This window comes from Carex rostrata, chromosome 11 (assembly GCF_964058835.1).
Source record: "Carex rostrata chromosome 11, lpCarRost1.2, whole genome shotgun sequence".
Taxonomy (NCBI): domain Eukaryota; kingdom Viridiplantae; phylum Streptophyta; class Magnoliopsida; order Poales; family Cyperaceae; genus Carex; species Carex rostrata.
In genome coordinates this window covers 9,923,898-9,948,248 of record NC_135928.1, presented here as the reverse complement: position 1 = coordinate 9,948,248, position 24,351 = coordinate 9,923,898, and the positions used below count along the sequence as shown (strand labels likewise).

Genomic DNA, 24,351 nt, shown 5'->3' with positions numbered 1-24,351 from the left:
CTAGTGACTTTTGATAATTCACTAGGAGATTTCAATGCCCGAATTTCGGTTTCCAAAATTTGAACTTTAACTTTTAAAATGCCTATTTCACCTAAGTGAGATACTTTTAATTTTTTATTTTCAAGTTCTAGCATGTCATTTTTTGCAATTAATTTTTGGATAATACCTTCCTTCTCAACCAAGATTCTATTTGACTCATCAAGGAGTGATTTCAACCTAGATTCATTATCATAGTGCATTAGAATTTCACTATTGAAAGTGCTTGTATCATTGGTATCTAACCGATTCATATTCAAGTCATTATTGGTCTCATTTGTGATGATACAATTTTCAATATCAATTTCACCACTATATTCTTCACCACCTTCATTTACAAATTCAAGTTCGGTCTCATAACCATCAAGACTAAGAGTTGAATGTACCTCACTAGCAAAGTTTGTTGAGGTGTTGACTCCTTCATCTCCCTTCTTGGCATTCCTTGATTTAACAAGTTCCATGAGAAAGTTGATGGTTGTTTCATCGGTGATGTTCTTGCTAGCTATAATTGAGTCTATGTCAATCTTTGAGGAATCTTCATCTACACTTGCCATCAATGCAAGGTTGATCTCCTCTTCATTATCCGATTCCGTGTCGGATTGTTCCGTCTCACTATCCGAGAACAAGGCTTGCAAAGCTTTGGCCTTCTTCTTCTTATACCCGTCATACTTTTGTCTTGGTTTTCTATCTTGTTGTGTTTCGCCATCCGTGTTCTTCAATTGTGGAAATAGCTTGAAACATGTTTGAATGGAATGCCCTTCTCTATGGCATGCGAAACACATTACCCTTTTGTTCTTCTCTTCTCGTTCCTTGTTGTATTTTCTTTCAAAATCAAGCATTCCTTGAAACATCTTGGATAAGAGAAGAGCATCCTTGGATGTTTCATGATCAATTTTGTTGATAAATTGATCATTTGAGAGACGGGTGTTTGAGGAGCTTGGAAAGTTTCGGTTTTGTGCCGGAAAAGCTACGGTTTTGGACTTTGAGCTTTGCTTCAAATCACCGGATTGTCGAAGTTTTTCTTCAAAACTCCTAAAATGAGCATAGAGGTCATCCGGTGTGAATGTGTCGTGCGTGCCTTGGATTGCCTCTAGAGCACTCACCAACCCGGACCATTTATCCCTCATGAGCATCACCCTTAATAGCTTACCTACAAGTTTATTGTTAGAAAGTGGTTCTCCCAATTCGGTAAACTCATTTTGGATATGCATAAGTCTATTATACATATCCTCAATGCTTTCACCATCTTCAACCTTAAAGGTTTCAAATTTTGCTTCTAAACCGGTTATTTTGGTTCGTTTGATTTGGGTATTCCCTTCATACCGGTTTACAAGAGCATCCCACATTTCTTTCGCACTTGATGCACTACCAAAGAGTGAGGCTACCGATTCACTAACCAAATTGAATATGGCATTGGTTGCTAGATCATTGTCTTTCTTGGTTTGTTTGGAAATGATGGTCTCAATTTTGGCATCGGTTGAACCCTCGGTAGCTACACTTGTGTATGTTGGTGTATACCCTTGTTCAACCACATACCATACCTCAAGGATATTCAAGTAATTGATCATGGTTTTCTTCCAATGCATGAAATTTTTGGTAGTAGTACCAAAAATTAGGGGTTCTTTCACGGATCTATAAGGTGCCATTTGTCAAGTTGATCTAATCTCCAATTAAGTGTGTCTTAATTCGAGTAACTTGCTCTGATACCACTTTGTTACACTTAGGGGCACCTCTAATTGCTCAAAAACTGAAATTAAATTGCAATTGAAAGTAAAGAGATGAGTTTAGAGAAATTTGACACGCGGGGTGATAACGGAGTTCGGCAAAACAAAGGCCTACGTCTCCGGGGCTTCGCAACCTTGTGAGGTGCGCCTTCCTATTACCCAATACGAAAGGATTACAACTTGTGAACCGTTGAGCCCTTACACACCAAGCGGGAAGTCAAACGGCCAACTCAAAGAGGTGAGAACAAGGTCTTGATTATCTAGGAACACAAGAGAAACACTCAATAGCTTACTCTAACCTAATCTATAGCTAGATTGGTGAAGTAGGTTGAGGTTGCTTGAGGGATTTTGAAGTTATAGGCTCTCACAACAATGGTGGATTCTAAGCTCTCAGAAAATCACTTTTTAAATAATTAGGGTCGGCTGAGGTAGTTTTGAAAGTGATCCCTTCAATCTATTTATAGTGGCAGCTCAAAAATGAGCTGTTTGATATAAAACGTTACCAACGTTTTATTCAAATGCGATTTAGGGTTTTAATTCTCTGACAGCTTAGTAAAACGTTGCTCAACGTTTTATAAAACGTTACAACGTTTTATAAACGTTATAACGTTTTCTAAACGTTCCAACGTTTCTAGTTTATACTGAACACCTGTTCTTCAGTTGTTCTGAGCCTGTTAAACGTTACAACGTTTCATAACCGTTATAACGTTTGTAAAACGTTACAACGTTTTATAAAACGTTCTAACGTTATAACTTGGTTTTCTTTTGATATTTTTGAAGCTTCTGATCATTATAAAACGTTACCAACGTTTTGTAAACGTTCATAACGTTTTATCCCACTTTGATCAACCTCACACATACTTTATCAATCTTTTGAATTTACATTTTATATTCTTGATAAAAGTCTTCGTGATTTCTTCAGTCCAAGCATATTTCATCGCAGTTCTTTCTCTTCTTGGACCTATATGTTCTTAAAATAGAAGAAATCGTAAAATTCAATAATTGTATGTTTTTGCAAATTAGTCAAATAGACGTAAAAGATTATTGTACGAACAACAGATTGGAGCACAAAATAAATGATGCATTTTAACCTTACTCATCATTTTATTAGCTCGTCTTTTAAAAATTTAAATGTATGAACAATTTTATTCTTCGTTAATTATTTCTTTTAAAAACTCACACCTTTATCATACATTATTGTTTGTGTTAATAAAAAAATTTAATAGTTTTAATATCATGACTTGTATGTTATTATGTTTGAGGGGTCCATGTTAAGAAACAAAGACTTTTATGGGGCAGATTTAATGGGCGAGAACGTGGTTATAATGAATTGTAAATCTCAACTCCATGAACGATAAAATTTTATTATTTTTTCTATATAATATAAATAAAGTATAAATTATATTTCAAGTGTCAGAAATAAATATTAATTTTTTATATGTATTAAAATTATTAAATTAATCCGTTATTAATAGATTCTCATTTTCATTTATTGCTTAATCTATATCTCTTAAAAGCCATTTATTGATGATCAATTTTACACCATTTCTGTAGATTGGCACATCAAATGGTTAGCGTATTATTTCACATCTTTTATCTTTTGTTGTAGTTTGAATGTGTTTCTATTTTCTGATGAATTTTAAAAAGCAAAAATTATGTTGAGTTCACGTCCTAAATATTTATTTTGTATCAGAAATAGTATTCAATAGTTACTTTTTTTAAATAAATATATTATATTATAATATATATCATGGGAAAGGTTAGCGTGCTACCCGTAAGATAGTGACATGTTGTGCTAGCCCCTCAAAACCTATTGAACTAAATATTTATTTTGTATCAGAAATAGTATTCAATAGTTACTTTTTTTAAATAAATATATTATATTATAATATATATCATGGGAAAGGTTAGCGTGCTACCCGTAAGATAGTGACATGTTGTGCTACCCCCTCAAAACCTATTGAACTAAATATTTATTTTGTATCAGAAATAGTATTCAATAGTTACTTTTTTTAAATAAATATATTATATTATAATATATATCATGGGAAAGGTTAGCGTGCTACCCGTAAGATAGTGACATGTTGTGCTACCCCCTCAAAACCTATTGAGTATATTTCAAACGAAAAATTCAAACAGTTGAAACCGATATACTTCACGAGTGATGCATTTACATATAAAATTTATAAATTTTTGCATTCATTTAGTATAAAATCAACTAGTCAAAAAATAATGAACAATGAATATATTAAAATTGATTTATAAATATTCATTTTTTGACCGCTTGACTTTATACTAAATAAATGCATAAACTTATAATCTTTGCATGTAAATACATTACTCATGATGTAGATCGGTTTTAACAGTTTTGATTCATCGTTGAAGCATATCCAATAAATTTTTTTATGGGTAGCACCGCATATCACTATTTTAGGTAATACGCTGGTCTTATTCATATATCATACTTAGATAGTTATTTTTATTATATAATTATAATAATATAATTTTCTATTTTTTTTAACATTAAATCATCTATTTTTAGTATATAGTTCTTGTAAATATTAATTATTTTTATGAAACGGTTTTGTCCTTCTTATAAAAAAAAGTAATTTTTTTTTATATTTAGTAGTACTTTTTTAAATTTTATTTTACATAAGAAATAAAATATATCTTATCTAATATCAGTGTTAGGTAATACGCTGGTCTTATTCATATATCATACTTAGATAATTATTTTTATTATATAATTATAATAATATAATTTTCTTTTTTTTTTTAACATTAAATCATCTATTTTTAGTATATAGTTCTTGTAAATATTAATTATTTTTATGAAACGGTTTTGTCTTTCTTATAAAAAAAAAGTAATTTTTTTTATATTTAGTAGTACTTTTTTAAATTTTATTTTACATAAGAAATAAAATATATCTTATCTAATATCAGTGTTGTAAAAAACGTTTGTTTAGTCCAATTAATCGTCCGATTAGTTGTTGGCGGTGATCAAATCATCACTAATTTTTTCGAATAATCAGTCAATTATTTCTGATTATTTTCAACTAATCACTTGGCGGTATCCTATCCGTCCGACGAACGCATACCGTTATTTACAACACTGTCTAGTATAAAAGATAGCTGTAGAGATTCGACGGAATCTTTCGAGTTATAAATATTCCCAAGTTGTGTGGTGATTGTACAGACGATCATAATTATATTTTTCTTTTTACACCATTATTATATGATTTGAAAATGATAACTTTATTAATCTTAAAAAAAATATATGTGGTACAAGAAATTAGCTAAATCTTTATAATAATAATATTAGCAACTATTTATGTTACATTTTTTGGCACTTCAGTTTAAATAAAGGTTATGGTTTTTAAATGGTGCATGTGAAATGGTAAAATTGTTATTTTCAAAAGTTGGAAACTTTATTATTGTTATCAAAAGGTAGCTTGCTTATACTACCCAAACAAAATATCTACCAGGCACTAAATGATGTCAGTAATTGGGAGTTGGGACAGTTATGGACTTATGGTGGTCCTGTTCCTGTAGCTGCATTTATCAACAAGGACTTGAAGCTAAACAATTTATGAATTATTAAAAGATACCTTTTTAATTCTCTCTCCAATTGGGAGTCCTTACAGTATGGTCCATGGAAGCAGATAGGGGTGTCAATGGTACCTTTTTAGCCGTTTACCCGACCCGTATCGTATTCGATAAGGCGGGTATGGGTAAGATTTTCTTTTCGTTAGCTTATTGGGTATGGGTATGGGTAAGAATTTTTTTTCGTTAAATAAATGGGTAAGGATATGGGTAATGACTATTTCGTACCCGTTACCCTATAGGGTAATTATAAAATTCAAATATGTATTCAATTCAATTTCCAACCCACTTAAATGTATATTTAATTCAATTTCTAACCCACTTAAATGTTTATTCGTGTTTTTGAATTTTTATTCTTTATAAAAAATAATTTAGTTGGAATTGATTGCACATTTATTTTATTTTTTATTAGAAATGCAATTATATATGTGTTAAAATGAATGAGTTTTTGATGTTTAATTTGTAAAATATAATAAAACTAATTATTATACTAGTATTATCCGTTATTCACCCGCTACCGTTTCGTTACCCGATAAGATTAACGGGTAAGGGTAGGGTAGGGTAAGATCAATTTTTAATGGGTATGGGTAGGGTATGGGTAAGGTCAATTTTAATGGGTATGGGTATGAAAATGTCTCCACCCGACCCGTATCGTACCCATTGACACCCCTAGAAGCAGATCACCTACCCCCGGGGTGCAGGATTTTCCTGCCCCCTCAGTCACTGCGGGGTGGGATCGGGTTTAGGGTGGGTGGGGCCGGGTTTAGGATTTAGAGTTTAGGGGACCCACTAACAGTGACTCTGGGGGCAGGAGATTCGATATGTCATCTAATTAATTTGATCATATATTCATATCTCATGATAACAAAATTATTTTTATATGATCTGATGCATACAACTAGTTATATCACATGAATAATTATGTCATATTACGTGATGTGATGTAACTAATTATGTTTAATTATATTTTAAGATGTCATAATTGTCATTCAAAAAAATCTCCGGTCAAATTTCCCACTCTAACTAATTTTGACTGACATCATCTTCTAGAAGATCGCTAATGGATTTACAATTAACGCATACAAGTATTGACATATATATGTATACATATTGTATAACATATCAAGTATTTATATTTAACATATTAATTACATATATATGTATACATATTGATATATAACATATCAAGTGGCATAAAGATTGTACAATTAGTGTTAGTTGGGTATTAATTAAAATTAGAATCTTCAATAAATGTTCTATATAAAAAATAATGTAAAATATTAAAAATTCATTGATTTTAAACTTTTCATCATACCCTGAAAAAAATCAATTATTTATATATAGTATATCAAATATTTATATCTAACATATCAATTATTTATACATATATACTCATAAGTCTTATATTAATTTTAAGTCCGAATACTTAAACTTTGAAGTACTTATACCTAACATGTCAAGTCTCTATACATTACATATCTAGAAGAAGAAGAAGAAAAGAGGAGCAAATAGAACATGACAGTACTTCAATATGTATATCATTTGAAAAAAAAATCGAGTACAAGGCGTTCGTAGTTTTAGATTCTCAAATTCCTCACAGGTTGTCGAAAATATGAACGAGATTGAATTGAGAAAAAACTATATCTTTTTAAAACATGTAAAAAATGAATGAGTGATGAGAGAGAAATAAATAAATTTATTTTTTATAAGATAAATATTGATACTTAAACATACAAGTGTTAATATATAACATATCAAGTATCTATATCTAATATATGAGTAGAACTAGGGTGCTCTTAAGCTTACCAAAGTTTTGGTGAGCTTAACTCTAAAATTCATCAAATCAATTTCAAATGACGAATCCGAACCGTTGAAACTAATTTGCTTAACCGACAATGATGTAACTAATTTGCTTCACTAATTCCAGACAAATTCAGTATCTCCATTGCGTGCGAGATTAGGCTCCTCTTCATTTGTATAGATTTTATTGGAAAATATTAAGCATATTTTTTCTGTTCATTTAAAATTGCAATTTTAATTTAAAAGATAATCTGTGTATCTGTACATTTAAAATCGAACGGTTTACCCAATGGATCTAAATCTATTGTTATTCTCGTGCATGAACAGTAACTCTACTATCTCTGTTTTTCCAAATCCAGTTATCAAATTGTTTTGAAATGCGTACACATAAAAGTTCTGAAAAAAAAGTTGCTTTGAGATTTATTCCTGAAAAAAAATTAAACGACTAAATTCGAAAAAATAGCAAAATTACTAATTCACAAAAAAGGATAACAGCCGATTTGAATCCTTACCCGATAGGTATAGAGCTTGATTCGAACTAAGCAATCAAGACTATCTAGAGCTTTCTATTGAAAGCTGTACAATTATAAAGAAGTTTTAACTCTTGCTTGTGGTATTCTATGAAGTTTCTTTTTTGGAGTTGTTTTCTATGAGGATGAGGAAAACTTCGATGTTATAATATTCTGATACCTCAGGTAATCAGAACTAGGGTTCTGCTATAAAAATAATCAGAATCAAGATTCTAAATAGCATATTATAGACTTATAATGTTTTGAGATAATAAAAGTTATGACGTTATCAGCGCTATAGCAGTGCAATATAAAAATAACTGCTATTAGGCTATAGCTTCAATTACTCTTCTGATTCGTATCAGAACCAAGGTTCTAATTAGCATACTATAACAGCACTATAGTTCTATTACAGACTTATAGCATTTTCGAACCATAAAAATTATGACACTACCAGCGTTATAGCCAGCTATAGTAGCGCAATATGACAATAGCTACTATTAGACTCTAGCTTCAATTACTCTTCTGATTCTTTAGTTCTGACATTTCACCTTTACTAAGTCAGCATTTATATGAGCTGTTGAACATTTATAATAGCTTGCCTCTGCTTAGCTCTTTATTGCAAAAAGATCTGGTCCATGCGTGTGTGTCGAGGGGTCAGATTCATCCCGTAATCATCCCTATGTGTTTTAAAAATTAATGTTAGCCACTCAGATTCATCCAGAACTACTTTGTTGGTAGTTGATATTTGGTACCACCTGCCAGTTTCTGGTTGACCTGACCCAGTACTACAATATTTTGAGTATCCCCTAATGCATCTAACCCTGCAAAGTACTCAAGGTCTCAAAATTAATTATTTAAAATATAGAGGGTTTGATTTGAGATTCGTGTCAAATTAAAATGAACCACTTATTAAAGTGTCAATGGTACCTCTATTTTCGTTAACTTAACGGATACGACTCTCAAAAAATTAAGGAATCAAACACAGAGAAGACCACATTGATCCCCAAACCTCCCTCCCTGTTTTTTATTTATTCTTAAATTTTTTTATTCTTACACTGCTGTTACAATACAGCCTCTCTTATAGAATTACAAATAGATCTTCTTCCTTTTTATTTTATCTTTTCTATATTTAACATATATCTCTATCTATACAAAATAATAAATAACTTCAGCCATCTAAGTAAAGAAATCAAGAAGCATCGCCTCCTCCATCAGTCATGACAGAATCCTTCATGTTCATGACCGAATCCTTCATGGGTCATGAGCTGGCCAGATTCACCTCCACGAGTTGCCTTCTTTGTTTTATTATTCCTTCTTTGATTAGATCTATTCTGATTCTATGACGTGTTAGAGTGCTAATTTTAACAGTAACAGTTCAATTTCACAACGAGTATGTAAATACATTCACCCGACCCATATCAGACACCCCTAACGACTTAGATCTCATTTGACACTGTCAGGTGTTGCACTGGATCTGAATTTCAATTTTTTACACAAACAATACTGGACATCTGGTGGATTTCCTGGAATTTTTTGTTTTAAGCCCGTCCGAATCTAAGAAGAAAATTATCTCCCCCGTGTATTAGATCAAAATGCACATTAGGGTGACAACTAAGAAAATAGTATTTTTAATTTCATCACCAAACATGTGAGATATAGAACTATTATTTTGGAAAACGTCCAGCATACAGTTTAGCAACTTCTAATTTATGCAATATTCTAACATCATATACCAAAAATAAATACCTCTTAGCCTTAGAGCTTATTACCTTACTAGTAGCAATTTACAATCTCTTGGCTTTCTTTTCCTTCATCAACCCCGCAATCCTCTTACTGATACAAAGTGCAACTGATTGAATGGTGACCATTGGATTAACCCCAACAGCACTAGGCAACACACTTCCATCACACACAAACAAACCCTCAGCCTCCCAACTCTCTCCATTTTGATCAACAACCCCATCCTCTTCAGTCGTTCCCATTCTACAGCTGCCCATTTGGTGAGCAGTTGAGACTAGGCCCCACACCTCGCTCTTGCTCGCAGGCCCTCTCGACACTTCAACCTCATCTAGGAACTCCTCCAGCTCCTTTTCTCCAGTTCCTCTGCATTTCAACCTCTGGCCGTCGCTCCTGTGGGTCCCAATCTCTGACGCACCCGCCGCAACAAGGATTCGTAAAGCTTGTCTCAAGCCGTATTTTAGATTCTCCTTATCTATATCCTCTAGTCTGTATTTGATCTTTCCTTCACTAATTATTTTGCCAGAACCATGGTCTCTAGTTAGTACCAACAAATGTGCGGTACGGCTATATCGTAGCATCCTTTGTTTCATGTCTAAACCAGATACCCATGGAAGAAGAGAAGCAATTGAACCAGGTCCCAGAGCTGGGGTCTCTATTATTGCACGTGGTGTTGAATTTGAATTCAAATTTTCTAATGAAGTTTCAACTTTGTTTAAGGAGGTTATAATGCCACCTTCAAAAACCTTTCCTTTCAAATCTGGGTCGGTATCCGGGAAATATCCCCATACAAAAACTACAGGGTGTAAATGGAGGTGGCGCCCAATATTAGGATTTCTTAACCCACTAGCAGCCATTAAAGGAGGCGTTAACAGAGACCCACAAGCCGATACTGTCACCTTAGCTTTAATTTCAAACCTATGTGAAATATTTGGATTTATGCTCTTAGCTATTACCCCTGTACATCTCTTATTCTTACCCCCCGAAATATTATCCATTAATATGAACTTCTCAGCCTTTACCCCAGTTAGAATCACCGCACCATAATTTACCGCATCTACCAACCAAGTGGTGTCAGTACCACGCTTCTCTCCAGTTCTACAGCCATAACTGCAACTCCCACAAAAATGTCGCTCCGAAGAGTTTCTCCCAACATACTCAACTGGCAGCCCTAATTTCTCACATCCCTTTCGCAGAACTTTATTTTGAAATCCCTCTTCTTCGCACTTGCATGTAACACCTAATCTCGCATAAACCTCATCCATAGCTGTAGCATACTCCTTGCTTGTAAAAAGATCGAGTTTTCTTTTTTGAGCCCATTCTTGCAAAACCGTAAAGGGTGTTTTAATGCAAGCTGACCAGTTAACTGCCGACCCCCCACCAACAGTTGACCCTGCAAGAACCATCACTTTTCCATCCATTGTGCTCAAAATGCCACCCGATTCATACATTTCATCCATAGAGGGGGCTTCTAAAGAGGTGTAATCTTTACATGTGAAATAATTTCCCTTTTCGAGAATTACGACCTTGTACCCTGATTTTGCGAGAACTGCTGCTGCAACACCACCCCCACTCCCGGAGCCACATATGACAACATCACATTGTATACAATAGTGGTTTCCTAAGGAGCTGGTGGCGAGATTTAGATTCTTTTTGGCTAGATTTTCAAGGATTGATGAGGACTCTAGGTGGATTGTTTCTATTATTCCTTTCTCAAGTGGGCGGTTAGTTTGGGGTTCAGTTATTAAATCGTGTTCTGGATCGGTTGGCAGGTTGTAACCAATAGCTTCCCATGTTGGGTTTTGAGATTTTTCATCAGTCTGCACAAACATAATTATTGTCAAGTAAACACATTTACTTATTAACAAGTTCATTTGATGAACTTACTTTGAATACATTATGCATATACTGGTTTTAGTTGGTTTTACATATGCAGTGGCTCATTTGGTATAGTAGCAGATGCTGTCAGATATTTGAATTAAAAAGTTAACGAGTGTCAGAGCCTGAATTAGACCATACCACAATACAAAAAAAAAAATCCTAAATTACAAAAGTAGGAATTAAAAAAAATCCTAAATCCTAAATCAGCACAACAAGTATAACTTAGTTTATGCAAGAGGCAACAACTAGCTTAGGCAGCCAAACAAAGCAGAAATTAAACAAACAAACAAAAAAAAAACGAATCAAGATCAAAACGCCTTAATGACATCAAGTACGAAATCAAAAGGGGACCACAATGTTTTAAGAAATTATGGGGAACTCTTTTTCCCTTTTGTTTGGTGTACTTTTATGAAAGTGAAACGGGGATGGGTATATCCTAAAGATTGTATTTTCAAAATACCCCAAAACTTTTACAATACTTTAGCATCAGTTTTTTTTTCAGATTGCTCATATCTTAGTGGCATCCTAGTGATATAAGAGGCCCATAAAAAGCATATTCTTCATTTCAAGGATTGTTTTGAACAAAATCAATTTTGTTACATTAAATATGTAATTGTCACATGTACAGTCCCACAAAATATATTGGCATTAAAAACATGATAGTGACAGGATGGCCATCATGATAAGATTTGACAAGAAATCTTTTTAAAATTGAAGCTCTAACAAACATGATAGTGACATAAAAAAATATCTAAGCAGAGAAAACATTGAAAGTAGTGGCACCAATTTGACAAGAAAAACAAGTCCATCTTGTTCATCATGCCCAAATTTAAATTAATATTTGCTATTATTTTGTTCATTAAGTACTGACAATTAATTAAACACTGATGCAAATTAGTTATATTGATGAATCTAATTGCAAATTTGACATTGTGAGGGTAATTAAATGAAATGATTATGTATAAAGACACAGCAAAAATATATTTACCACAGTATAGAAGATGAACTGAGATAAGATCTTGATGACCACAAAGAACATTCTCAGAGGGTTATACTTTGTTTCTCTGCTCCATTTCTTAAGTACAGTTTCTCGCTTACCCAAGGGTAATTCAGAGAATTTATGTATAAACGGGAAATCCCGAGATATGCATACGAAACCACAAAGAATAAATGTTCCCAGTCTGGTAGCCAGAAGCCATAGAATTACTCTAACAAGAATACGCGCCTCTTTCATACACCTCTTTACTAAGCGCTCAGCCACCTATTAGGAAAAACAATTGTTAAATTATTAACGCATAAATAGAATAGACTAAAATTGATCACAAGCAGTACCCTTTCTTATACTACTGTTTTATTTGCATATGTTGTACCATTTATTTGTATGAACTAAAAGGTAAATGCAACAAGGAGGAAACAAATTTGCATGTCATGCTTTTAACCTTTAGTCAAAAATTTAATTCCAAACAAAAAAGCAGTGTTATTGATTAAGATAATACAAACATATTGGTAAATTTAGAGTTCATTTTTTAGAAGATGGAGAAAACTATATACCAAATCAAATTAATCAGAACGAATTACTGAATTTCAGCTTCCTGATGTTATAAAAAATAAATTCATATGGTCTGCATTAACTCAAACCATGTTGGCACGAATATTAAAAAGGCCTTGCGTATTCCACCTCGGACCGGATTGGCTCGAATCCTGATCAAACGGCCGAGATGCACTAACTTAAATTCTGAGTTAATTCAGAGGATACAGATTCATAAAAAACAAGCTCAAAATTTTACAAAGTACATCAACATTTAATGCTATTCTTGTGGAATTTAATATCCTCTACAAAATTTTACAAACTAGATCAACATTTAATGCTTTTCTTGTGGAATTTAATATCCTCTACACTATCATTACTCTCAAACACCAAATCCACTAAATAATAATAAAAGTACTTTTCTGGAAATCATGACACAATGAAATGAAAAGTCAACTCAAAATTGGAAAATACGAAGAAAGAAGAAGGATACCTCATCTGGAATATTCAAATCAGAGCCAGAAGCCATGTAAAATTCCTGAAGAGGTTTGGTCGGCGAGCCCTCCTTGCCATTGCTAACGTGGAGGTCCTCAGTTGGCACAGACGGGATAATGGTAGCACAGATGGCAGACAATGATTGGATCTGTGCTTGAGAAAAGCCATGAGTGTATTCTCCTTTCTCTCTTTTCTTCCCTCTTAGAAGGGGATGACCTTGTTCAATCTTTCCTATCTTCCCTTCCATTTAAGTGAAATAGTTATAGTAGGTGATAGATTGAGAAAATTTGGGGAGGAGATCTTTTGATAAAGTGTAGGTGCTAATATGTAAAATTGCTATTTCGGTTAGTGAAAATAGGAGCCTAGAAGCCGCCCAGGAAACGGAGACTTGGACATTATATAGAACTCATGATGTACGAATAGGAGGGAGAATCTAAATATATTATTGACAGTTAATGTTTGGCGTCTCCCGATTCTTTTAAAAAGAAAATACTATTTGCTGATTTTTGAATAATTATATTGCTCTCCTCACACCCGTCCTCTTTTTTTCTCCGCAGAATTCTATATAGGATTAACTGCCTTAGCTGCCTGGTGTAGGCCCGCAAGAGATTATAATTCCCGCACTAATTTTTGAAATTAAGCATCTTCATCATCGCATATATATTATATATGTTCCCTTAATGCATCCCCCCAATTTTCATTTTCAAAATTCAAAATTAAAGCGTCCCGCAATTTCCATTTTCAGCTCTGAGGTAATTTTTCCAGCGATCCGAGGTGATTGAGGCAATTAAAGGCTGAATTCAAAGGCGACATAGGCGAGCGTAGACTGCAATCGATAGAGGCGAGAGAAGCAATTGTCCATTAGGAATTGCACGAGCGCGGGGTGTATTAGAGGCGATAGAGGCGAGAGAATCATTCATCCGATCTCTGTTGTTCTTCAACGATCTTCAATTTTTCAGGCGAGTGCGTTTTGAATTATAACAATTTATCTAGTTTCAATCTATTTCTATGTCATTTTATTATCTAGATTCGATGAATTCTTAATCGATGGATTTTTTTTAGAAAATTCAACCAGTTGTGGATGTATGATAGATTCATGTAGGATTAATACTTGTTAAAATTCAGGATTAATACTATTTTTGAATTTGATTTCAAGTCATTGATCATATTTTCAGGCGATCTGTCACTTTTCATAGTGATTGATTAATTGAGCAATTGATCAGGTATTATTTCACAAATTATCAATAATTTATGGATTCATGTAGTATTAATACTCGTACATTTTAGGATTAATGTTTTGATGCATAGTTATTTTAATTCGTCGTTCATATTTTCAGGTGATCTGGTATTCGCTAGTGAGCTGTGATTTTTTCAATCGATTAGTTATTGCAAGAATTGATCAGGTATTTTATGATTTTGTGAATGTATAATTGATTGATGTAGTATGAACACTTGATAAAAACTGATATTAATACTATATCATAGTACTAATAATGGTTGAATTCAAGTTTTTTTGTTCTTAATGTCATGTTTTTGTTTGTTTGTCAGGGATTAATACTTTGTTATACAGTTGTGGATGATTTGATATATATGTGTTAGACCAATTGTGCTTTATTACTGAGAATCATGGTACTTTTTTATTCCTGGTAAATACATATTGATTTGTAGTTAATTACTTGTATAGTGAGGGTTTAATATTAAAAGTGGGGATAACAGTTAGGATTAGAGATCTTTTTTACATCTGGTAAATACTTATTGAATTAGAGTTAAATATATCTTTTGGTGCAGTGAACTTTTTTATCCATAGTAACATATTGACTTAGAGTTAAATACTTATATTTAAAGGGTTCAATATTGAAGTTCCTTCAATTTTAATATATGTTTTTGTTATTGTTGAATGCAGTATGGATATTGATCTGGATGAGGAGTTTGAAAATGAGTTTCGGTTACATGATGAGTTTGATGAGGTCGATTTGTACCGTTTATTTAAGGATATTTATCGTGATAATGAAGGAATTGAAGATGATGTTTATGATGAGTTTGTTGAGGTCGATTGGGATTTGAACATTGAATATGTTGACAATGAAGTCGATGATGTACAACAAGAAAGTGTACATTCTCAAGGTATTTTGAAGTTGCAAAAGTTGAGGTTGATGCGGGGGCAAATAAAGAAGTTGGAGGGAATGTTCATTTTGAGGAAGATGTAGAAAATGAAGTTGATGATATGGATGATGAAGAGCACGAATTAAATCCACCTTGTGTTGGCGATGAGTTCGACTCTATTGAGGAAGCATGTCAGTATTACTCCTTATTTGCCAAGCAAGCTGGATTTGGTGTTTTTAAAAGGTCACGCCACAATAAGAGGGGTACTGACCAGGTTCACCAATATGTGTTTGCTTGTGGTAAGTGCAGAACAAAAGCAACTCATATTGAGGAATGTATTCCTGAGAAGAAAAGGGCAGCAGTATCTACTGGTTGTAATGCATATGTATCATGACCTAAAGGCATTAAATCCCTAATGGATTAATTTTGAACGGGTATCATGACCTAAAGGCATTAATCATGCGGTTGTGGCTTATAAGACAATACTCTAGCTACATACTTAATATAAATACATTTACTCTAGCTATCAAAATAAACATTTATGCACAAAACTAATTAAACATGAGTTTTATGTTGTACTTACAACTTTTTTTAGATGCTGTACCAGGTTTAGGGTTTAGTGTTTAGGGTTTAGGGTTTAGGGTTTATGGTGTTAGGGTTTTAGGGTTTAGGGTTTATTGGATGTAGTTGTGTTTATCATTGATATCTCGTAAACTTATCTACATTCCGAGCCATATTTTGTACCAAAACATGTGTTTAGAACCATTAAATCGATCGTATTTTATTGAATATCTATAGAATATGGTACTGCTGCAAGTTTGTTCTTATTTTGCAGGAATTGGGTGAAATCAAAGAGAAATCTAGATTTGAGAAGTTCTGATACGGGCCGTACAACATCTTGTCCGGGTCGTACAACATCTTGTCCGGGCCGTATCAGCCTCGACCCGACCAGAACAATGCTGAAATTTCAGCATCCGAACTTAAAACAGTCATAGATTTTGACTCGTAGCTCCGTTTTGAGTGTATGACCACTTTATGGAAAGCTTGCAAGAAGATCTACAATTTGAGTCAGAGACACAGGCACACGGTCTGTGTCAACTTCAAAACGGGCCGTGTCAAGTATTTTCGGAAAGAGATCCAGAATCTGGAAACATGGCCTATTGAAGGAAGGTCGGCAATCACTCCATATAAGCGAGATTTATTGCACCAGAGAGGGCATTCAGACTATTCTGGAGCAAACCTTGGGTTTGAGAGCGATGGCTTGGCTTGGAGAAGAAGTAAAGAGGAGGAAAACGCGAGTTTTGCGAGGAATCTTCTTCGTTCTTCGAATTTTGCCATGAACTCCATTATCTTTATCTCTTTTATTTGTTTTTTTTATTATTTTAGATTAGTGATAAGCTGAAATTGTATCTATTGAAACCTAGGGTTTGTTATGTAAATTAAGCCAAGTTTTGATTAAATTAGGTTTAATTAGGTTAGAAATGTCCAAAAGTTCAAGTTACTGCCCTAGTTATGTTTATTTTACAGGTAATCAAGTGTTTGGAGCTTAACGAAGCAAAACGGGTGAGTTAGCGCGAAGATTGGAGCAACTGCCAACATCCATTGCGGCCCGCAACCAAACTCATTGCGGCCCGCAATGACTTCTCAGCACAGCATCTTCATTCCAGCACTTTCATTGCGGTCTGCAACCAAATCCATTGCGGTCCGCAATGACCTCCATATTTTTTTCTGCGCAGTATGTTAACTGCCTCCACTCATTGCGGCTCGCAATGAATGTATTGCGGCCCGTAATAAGGCGGTTCAAAACCCGAATTTGCTATTTTTAGGGAGTTATTTCTAGGTTTTGGAGGGGTTATAAAAGGGGGGACCTGTAGAACAGATGGAGTACGTTTTTTTAGGCAGAATTTCTGGTTTTAAACAAGGAAAAGCAAGGAAAAGCAAGGAAGAGAGAAGGAGGAAGAAGAGAACACCATTGATCAACCGGTTTTATTGTTTTCTTTCCTTTTGAACTCTTTTATTCTTTTGATTTGATTTGTATCTTAGCCATGGCTGGCTAAGGGCTTTTCTAGGGTTGATTAGGGTTGTACTTGAAACTTTTGTTATGATTTAGTTGGTTTTATTTTATATATTTTTGTTCTTTGTTATGATCTATTCTTTATTTTAATTGATTGTGAGGACTTAATCGAAATCACATGAAACCCTAGGATTTGGTATTTGCAATTGAGAAATTAAATATTAGGTCCAGACCATAAGGAATAGAGTATTTGATAGGCTAAGTACCGAGAGGTGACGCTTGTCTTATACGGGCTTCACCCAATAGTTTAGAAGATTGTGCCAAGTACCGAGAGGTGAAAGATAGTTTTCTAGATCAATTGGGACAATAAGAACTTAATGACTTTAGATTAGAGTAGCCAAGTACCGAGAGGTGATGTTTATTCTAATTTAAAGATGATATTAATATAGAGATATCCCTTTGTACCTACAACACCCAACTGTGCCTTCATAACTAAAAGAACAAATTTAATAAACCAATTAGTCATAACACTAGTGGATAGGAACCCTAAGAAACCCTAATTTCTCATACTTGTTAAAAACTCAGATTTTGCTTTAAGACTTTAGTTTAATTTAGTTTAATAGCAATCAAACCAACCTTTGAACAAACACAAACCCTTTTTTTATTTCACTTTTACTAAATTAAATTGTTAGGTTAGAGTTAATATTCCAACTTGTCCCTGTGGAGACGATCCCTAAGTACTACTCGACAAGGTTGTACACTTGCAACCGAATTGAGCGTAAATTATGATTTATTACTTGTATTGTAATAATCTACATCAAGTTTTTGGGTTTTTAGTTTCTAGAGTTATGATATAGTCGAATACTTTGTTTACTTGCTAGTTATTTGATTATGTGTTGATCCTTGTGTTTGCTTGCTTGAGTATTATTTTAATTGCTTTTATGAAATTGATTGATTATTATTTGGTTTGACCACTAGATGAGGCCACATCTATAAGGTACTGTGTCCAATTTGATCTTTCAACCAGACTAGTATTTGTGGTAGGTTCACAAACCGAAAGGTAGAACCAATAGTAGCCAAGAGGTGAACTTTTCATACATCGAGGGATGGTGGATACCTTTAGTAAACCAAACAAGTGACTTAGGTAATTCAAATCAATAAATGAGAGTTGAGGTTAGAACCCTGAGAGGACTAAATTGCAATTCCGTTATCGAGTTTATTAAGTCAATAAACAAGAGTTGAGATTTAGGAACATCTGGTACAGTCAGTTTACCCTACACAGGTCAATCGGTGCAGAAATCAGATAACAACAGTATTTACCCGAAGCTGACACGGACCGTGTCAATTCCAACACGGGTCGTGTCAGTCAAGAGACAGAGTTGCAGATGAGTCAGAAACCCTGGGAACCTTTTTATTCTTATTAAACAAAACTCCAAAAATATTTATTATTTTGAATATTGTTATTTATCTGTTTAAAAACCAAAAACCACTTTTTGCATAATTTTTAGAGTTTATTTTGATCTAAGTAAAGTCCAGTTAAGTTTCAACCGTCCCTGTGGATCGATACCTGATAATACTACGCGATTAGGATTATACACTTGCAATCTGAGTCGAAAGTGTAATCAAGGTTAAAAGGTATAGCTTGCTATACTGAAACTTTGTTATATACTTTTGGTGTAACAATCATGACAAAATAAGCACCATATATGAATTTATGTTTTTTGATCCATATAAGCAAAACTAATATTTAAACTTGAGTTTTATATTTTGTACTTACAACTTTAATTTTTGGATGCCGGATCAAGTGAGATGAAGATCGTTGCACAAAATCTCTCAATAATAGCCAATCTACAAAATTAAACCATCGGAACCTAATTAAGAGATGTATATGTATAACATATGATGCATGCTAGAGTATATATGGGTATCAAAAGCTCATATATAGAATGCATGTGCAAATATAGGTATCAAAAACTCATATATAGCATGAATTTGCTAATCTCCACGTATAAAGAAAAACTTGAAATAAAAAATGTACCAAAACTTAAAAGAGAGATTTAGGGTTTATATTTTGAGCCGAATTAGAGCCTAAATGGTGCTCCATAAAACTTGAGAAAAGAGATGATCAATTAATGAACCTGAGAAAAGAAGGGTGAAATAGCTGAATTAATGCCCTATGAGATAGCTGTTGCGCTAATTAATGAAGGCGAGGCCTAAGGAAGAAAGAAATGCAAAGATTTTGTCAAGAATCGGATTGAATTAACCTTTAATATTATCTTTTAGGATCGGTTCTAAGCTAAAAACCGATCCTAATTATCATATATTTGGATCAGTTCTTAGCTTAGAACCAATTCTGATATTATCAGGATCGGTTTTTAAAGATAATCGATCCTAAAAGTGCATAAATTAGAAACAGTTGACCAAAAAACCCGATCTCATTAGTTTTTAAAATCGGTTTTATTAATAAAACCGATCTAAATAGGTATTAGTATCAGTTAGTTCCTATAGCCGATCCTGATTCCAGTTTTTGAGTGTAGCGTGTCACATCTGGAACTTGCGTGCAGCTAGCTATTATTTACACTATGAATAATAATGAAAATTTCTAAAATTCGGCATGGTCTACACCATACTTCTTCAGAATTATGGTCAAATAAAATAAGCTAGCTACCAGATTTTTCTGCAATGGAAAACAACGGTCATAGTAAAACTGTTATCTTTTCTGCAATGGAACACAACGGTCATAGCGAAACTATTGTTTTTAAATGCAATGGAACACAACGGTCATAGTGAAACTATTGTTTTTTCTGCAATAGAACACAACGATCATATATAGCAAAACTATTGCTTTTAAATGTGGCTGCATATGCATATGCATTGATTTTCTATATACAAAATCTCATGTGGTTTTGAATATGTTTTTGTATATGCAGCCTATATATGCAAATTTAATATGCCGTCATGCGGATGCATATGCAGATTTGAAAAAAAAACTTGTAAATTAGTTTGCATTGAAAGAGATTAGAACAGGTAACCTTTGGAATATGATAAATAGCACAAACTACAAAACTAGACACTCTATTAATATAAATTTGTTTTACTTTATCAATATTTCTTTAACGAGGAGGGTTCAAATGCACCCAAATTTTTGTGCACCCAAATGTACCCTATCTTTCAAATTCATTTTCTCTGTTTTCAAAGTCCGAATAGTCAATCCGAACCGTTAGATGCAATCTATATTTTAAGATGTGCTTGGAGACCAAATTTTATTTTATTTTTTTGGAATTTTTTACTATTTATTAAGCCAATTTGAAAATCGCTGATTTTACATTTTCTGGACCATTGGATCAGCGATTTTTCAAAGTGGCTTAATAAATAGTAAAAAAATTCCAAAAAATATAAATTGCATCTAACGGTTTGGATTGACTATTCGGATTTTGAAAACGGAGAAAAAAAATAGGGTGCATTTGGGTGCACAAAAATTTGGATGCATTTGAACCCTCCTCTTCTTTGACAATGTATAATAAAACCGTATATATACTTCCGTATACAAATATTCACATTTGCATCCGCATACTGTATATGCACTGTGTGGTGACTTTTTGTGTGCATAACCAAACTGTATTTTAAAATAATGACGAAAATCATACTGTTTCTTTAATGACCGTCTGACCTGCTCCATTCTTTGTTCTCTTCCATTTTAAAACTATGTGGTGGCCTTCCCTTTATCTCTGTAGTCCTCATAAGCTTTTTTAAATATTACGTTGTCAATTACAGAATAGTTCAAATATCTTATTTGTGCCTCATATAGTTTTATTTTTATTTTTAAAGTCTAAACAGTTGATTTAAACTGTTCAATGTGATATTTATAATAAAATATGCTTTGAAATTCAATTTTATATTTTTTGAAACTTATTTAATTAATATTTTTTTAGATAAATACAAAATCAGTGTTTTTCAAAAATTCTATACCATGAAAAAAAAAAATTTGTACCTATTTAAAAAAAATAGTAGAAAAGTTCCAAAAATATAAAAATTTGTTCCTCAAGCTTCTTTTAATATGGATGGGTGGACCTTAGTACATCTTAGGGGTGCTAAGTCACCCCTGTGATTTCAAAATTTTAATTATGTATATTGAAATTTAATTGAATGTAATTTTTTTAAACATTTCATATAGTCCAACTCCCCTCAATAAATATCAAATGTTTGCATGTAGCATAGTGGTTAAACTCTATTTGTGGTTAAGATGACATGAGTTCAAATTTCACTCACCACATTGAGTATTTAAATTTTAATTAGTCACTACTATCGAAAATTCCTAGTTCCGCCCTGAATATGGAGATCATGTTGAGCAGTTCAAATATGTTGTTCGAACTTTGAAAACAAAAATAGGAATGCGAGACACAAATGAGACATGAAAGACATGCATTTGAACCATGATATTTCAATTTAGCAACTGTTGCAAAATTAGCCTAATCATGTTTTTTTATTGAGTCTGTACCGTTGCTAAGATATGGCTGGTGGCTAGTTGCTATAATTCTTTGATATTTTTTTGTCAAAGGAGGTTAATTTGAATGACGAGGTTAAAAAAAACTAAAGGACCTGCGTAATTTTAACTACAAATAAAGAAAAATCAATAATATGGAATTTGGATTTTTTTTAGGAATTCTATTTAGTTAGAGGTATATTAGCAAGATGATGATGATAATGATAGGCAATTGATGATAGCCTCTATGGTATGCTTTGATGGAATTTATGGAAGATTGATGATAATATTTAGGGGTTCCTTTTTGGTTGATAATATTTAATAGTTTCTTATGAAAAAAAAAATGATGGAAGAAGTAATCCACTTTGAAACACGAAATATCTAAATTGGCGGCCACTTTCAAATTAACTTTCAAAGAAATGTTCAAAGAAAAGAAAAACGCACAAATTAAATATTACCAATTAAGACTTGTTAGAAGGGAACTTAGTGATCATTCTCTAGTTGGCACTTGACATATAGTTTTAATTAATTTTTTTTTTTTACTTTTATCTACCTGAAACTTGTAATGCACTAACTTGATACTCGCACATCTTACCATAGATCAAATTCATTCTACATTACAATATTACAAAAACTAAAATGCTTGGAATATAAAATTTGAAGTAAAAGCTTTTACTCCTTTTAAAGGTCCATTTAAAAGCCCTAGGTAGGAGTGGTAAAAAAATTCGTAGTTCGTGATTTGATTTGAGTTTAATTCGATTCAAAATTAGTTTGTTTTGAAATAAATCAAACCAGTTCGGTTAGAATCTTATTCAAATCAAACTCAAGCTAGGTATAATTCGTTCGAAATTTATTCGCGAACTATTTAGGTTTGAATCTCAAATAATGCAACTAATGGATTCAACCATTTATCTTTAATAATGCAGGAACAAAACTTATATCACAGCTCAAAATTAATAATATAATGGTACCTTATAATAAGAAAATGTTTTAGTAGCGTAACAAATTAACAATGGAATAAGTTCTATTTGACTAGGTTCATGATGTGATTTTAATCAATCCAGCTGCGTAAAAGGTAAAAAAATCTTGAACTGACTCATAATCGGTGAATTCGTGAAAGGTAAAAGAAAAGCGTGTGAAAATTATGTACAAATCAGATTTTGTAATTTAAATAAGCCCAACAACTTTTATTTCAGATTTTAATAAAAGCCCAAGAGCCCATTTCTCATGTCAAGCTAAATTTTCTTTTTATCACTTCATTTGATTTCTCAATTTAATTCTCCTTAAAAAATAATAATTTACATATATTATAAAACAAACCCCCAATTTTAGAAAACTCACAAACAAATCCAAATCAATACAGTTTACATGTTTGCAATAAAACTTCAATTAACAAAAAATGAATAATAATTCTTCAATTATGCGCGTTACTTTAAGTAAATTTTTTTTTCCTAATTACTCAAAAACTTGGATGTTACACTTTAAGAATGAGGCAGCAGATTGACTTTAAGAATGAGGCATCGTATTTTGAGGTGTTTTGATTCTTTTTTTTTTTTTGAAAGGGTATAAATAAACATTTCGGAAAAATTTCTTTAGGAGCTTTCTTCAAGAAGTGGTTAGATGGGGAAATTTTCTAAAATGTTTTTGTTTTGAAAAACATTCAATAAAATATTTTATTAAAATTATTAACAAAATAAATTTATGGGCTCTATTCCATTCTTCCTCTCTCTTTTGGACAATGCAAGTCGATGATCATCGGACTCAAATCGGTCCTATGTCTGTTCGAAAGTTGGAATCATTTGATTCTCTTTATTATTTGTGAGTGCCGCCTTAATATTGATGTGAGTTACTTTAATATTGATGATGATTAAATGTACACAAATCATAAAACGAGTCGTAGAATGGAGCCACAGATTGAATTTAAAAAAAAAATCACATTTTTTTGGAGAATTCCAAAAATATCAAGGCCGCCAATTTAATATGCGGCTCTATTTTTGAATGGCCGTAGATTGAATTGGAGGCCCCTAAAAATCTCAAAAATACACTGCAATATACTAATATTTAGGTTTTTAGGGCCTTCAATTCAATCTGCGCCCCTCCCCCCCCCAAAGAATGGAGCCATAGATTCAATTGGAGGCCCTGTTATTTTTCGAATTCTCCGCCAATTTTTGTGGTGTTTTGATTTATCTCCTCTATATTATGCATCTTAAATTAAATTGGTTGTCCTGAAACTGCAACGGCTGGGATTGATTCATCTAAATTCGGATTGAATCTGAACCCTCCAAACAAATAATCTGTTTTCTTTTAATTATATACACTCATTTTATGTGTAGAAATCTAAATTTAGTGAAACTTATACTCGTCACACGTAATACCACACGTATTATCACTTGTATTTTTATTCTGCGCCGTCCAATCTAAATCAAAATAATTTT

General features: G+C 32.9%; 1 protein-coding gene across 3 annotated transcripts; it reads right to left on the bottom strand.

Moving 5' to 3' along the window:
• Nucleotides 1-8,169: 8,169 nt before the first annotated feature.
• Nucleotides 8,170-13,694, bottom strand: LOC144561609 (long-chain-alcohol oxidase FAO2-like). Of its 3 annotated transcripts, XM_078310622.1 has the most exons (4): nt 13,315-13,694; nt 12,282-12,554; nt 9,445-11,232; nt 8,170-8,352 (listed from the first exon to the last, which is right to left on the bottom strand). In XM_078310622.1, the coding sequence occupies exons 1-3, from the start codon at nt 13,561-13,563 to the stop codon at nt 9,460-9,462; spliced, it is 2,295 nt and encodes a 764-aa protein (XP_078166748.1). In that variant the 5' UTR covers nt 13,564-13,694; the 3' UTR covers nt 8,170-8,352; nt 9,445-9,459. The 3 variants fall into 3 exon arrangements, with proteins under 3 accessions (XP_078166748.1, XP_078166747.1, XP_078166749.1); XM_078310621.1 differs by lacking the exon at nt 8,170-8,352 and having other exon boundaries at nt 9,323-11,232; XM_078310623.1 differs by lacking the exons at nt 8,170-8,352; nt 12,282-12,554 and having other exon boundaries at nt 9,323-11,232; nt 13,315-13,681.
• Between the last annotated feature and the right edge of the window lie 10,657 nt (nt 13,695-24,351).

Bases quoted from the DNA above. Each gene is read 5' to 3' on its own strand.
- LOC144561609 (XM_078310622.1), bottom strand. From the start codon at position 13,563: ATGGAAGGGAAGATAGGAAAGATTGAACAAGGTCATCCCCTTCTAAGA. The intron at 12,555-13,314 runs GTATCCTTCTTC...TTTTCCTAATAG, and splicing joins ATTTGAATATTCCAGATGAG to GTGGCTGAGCGCTTAGTAAA. The intron at 11,233-12,281 runs GTAAATATATTT...ATGTTTGTGCAG, and splicing joins AGTTCATCTTCTATACTGTG to ACTGATGAAAAATCTCAAAA.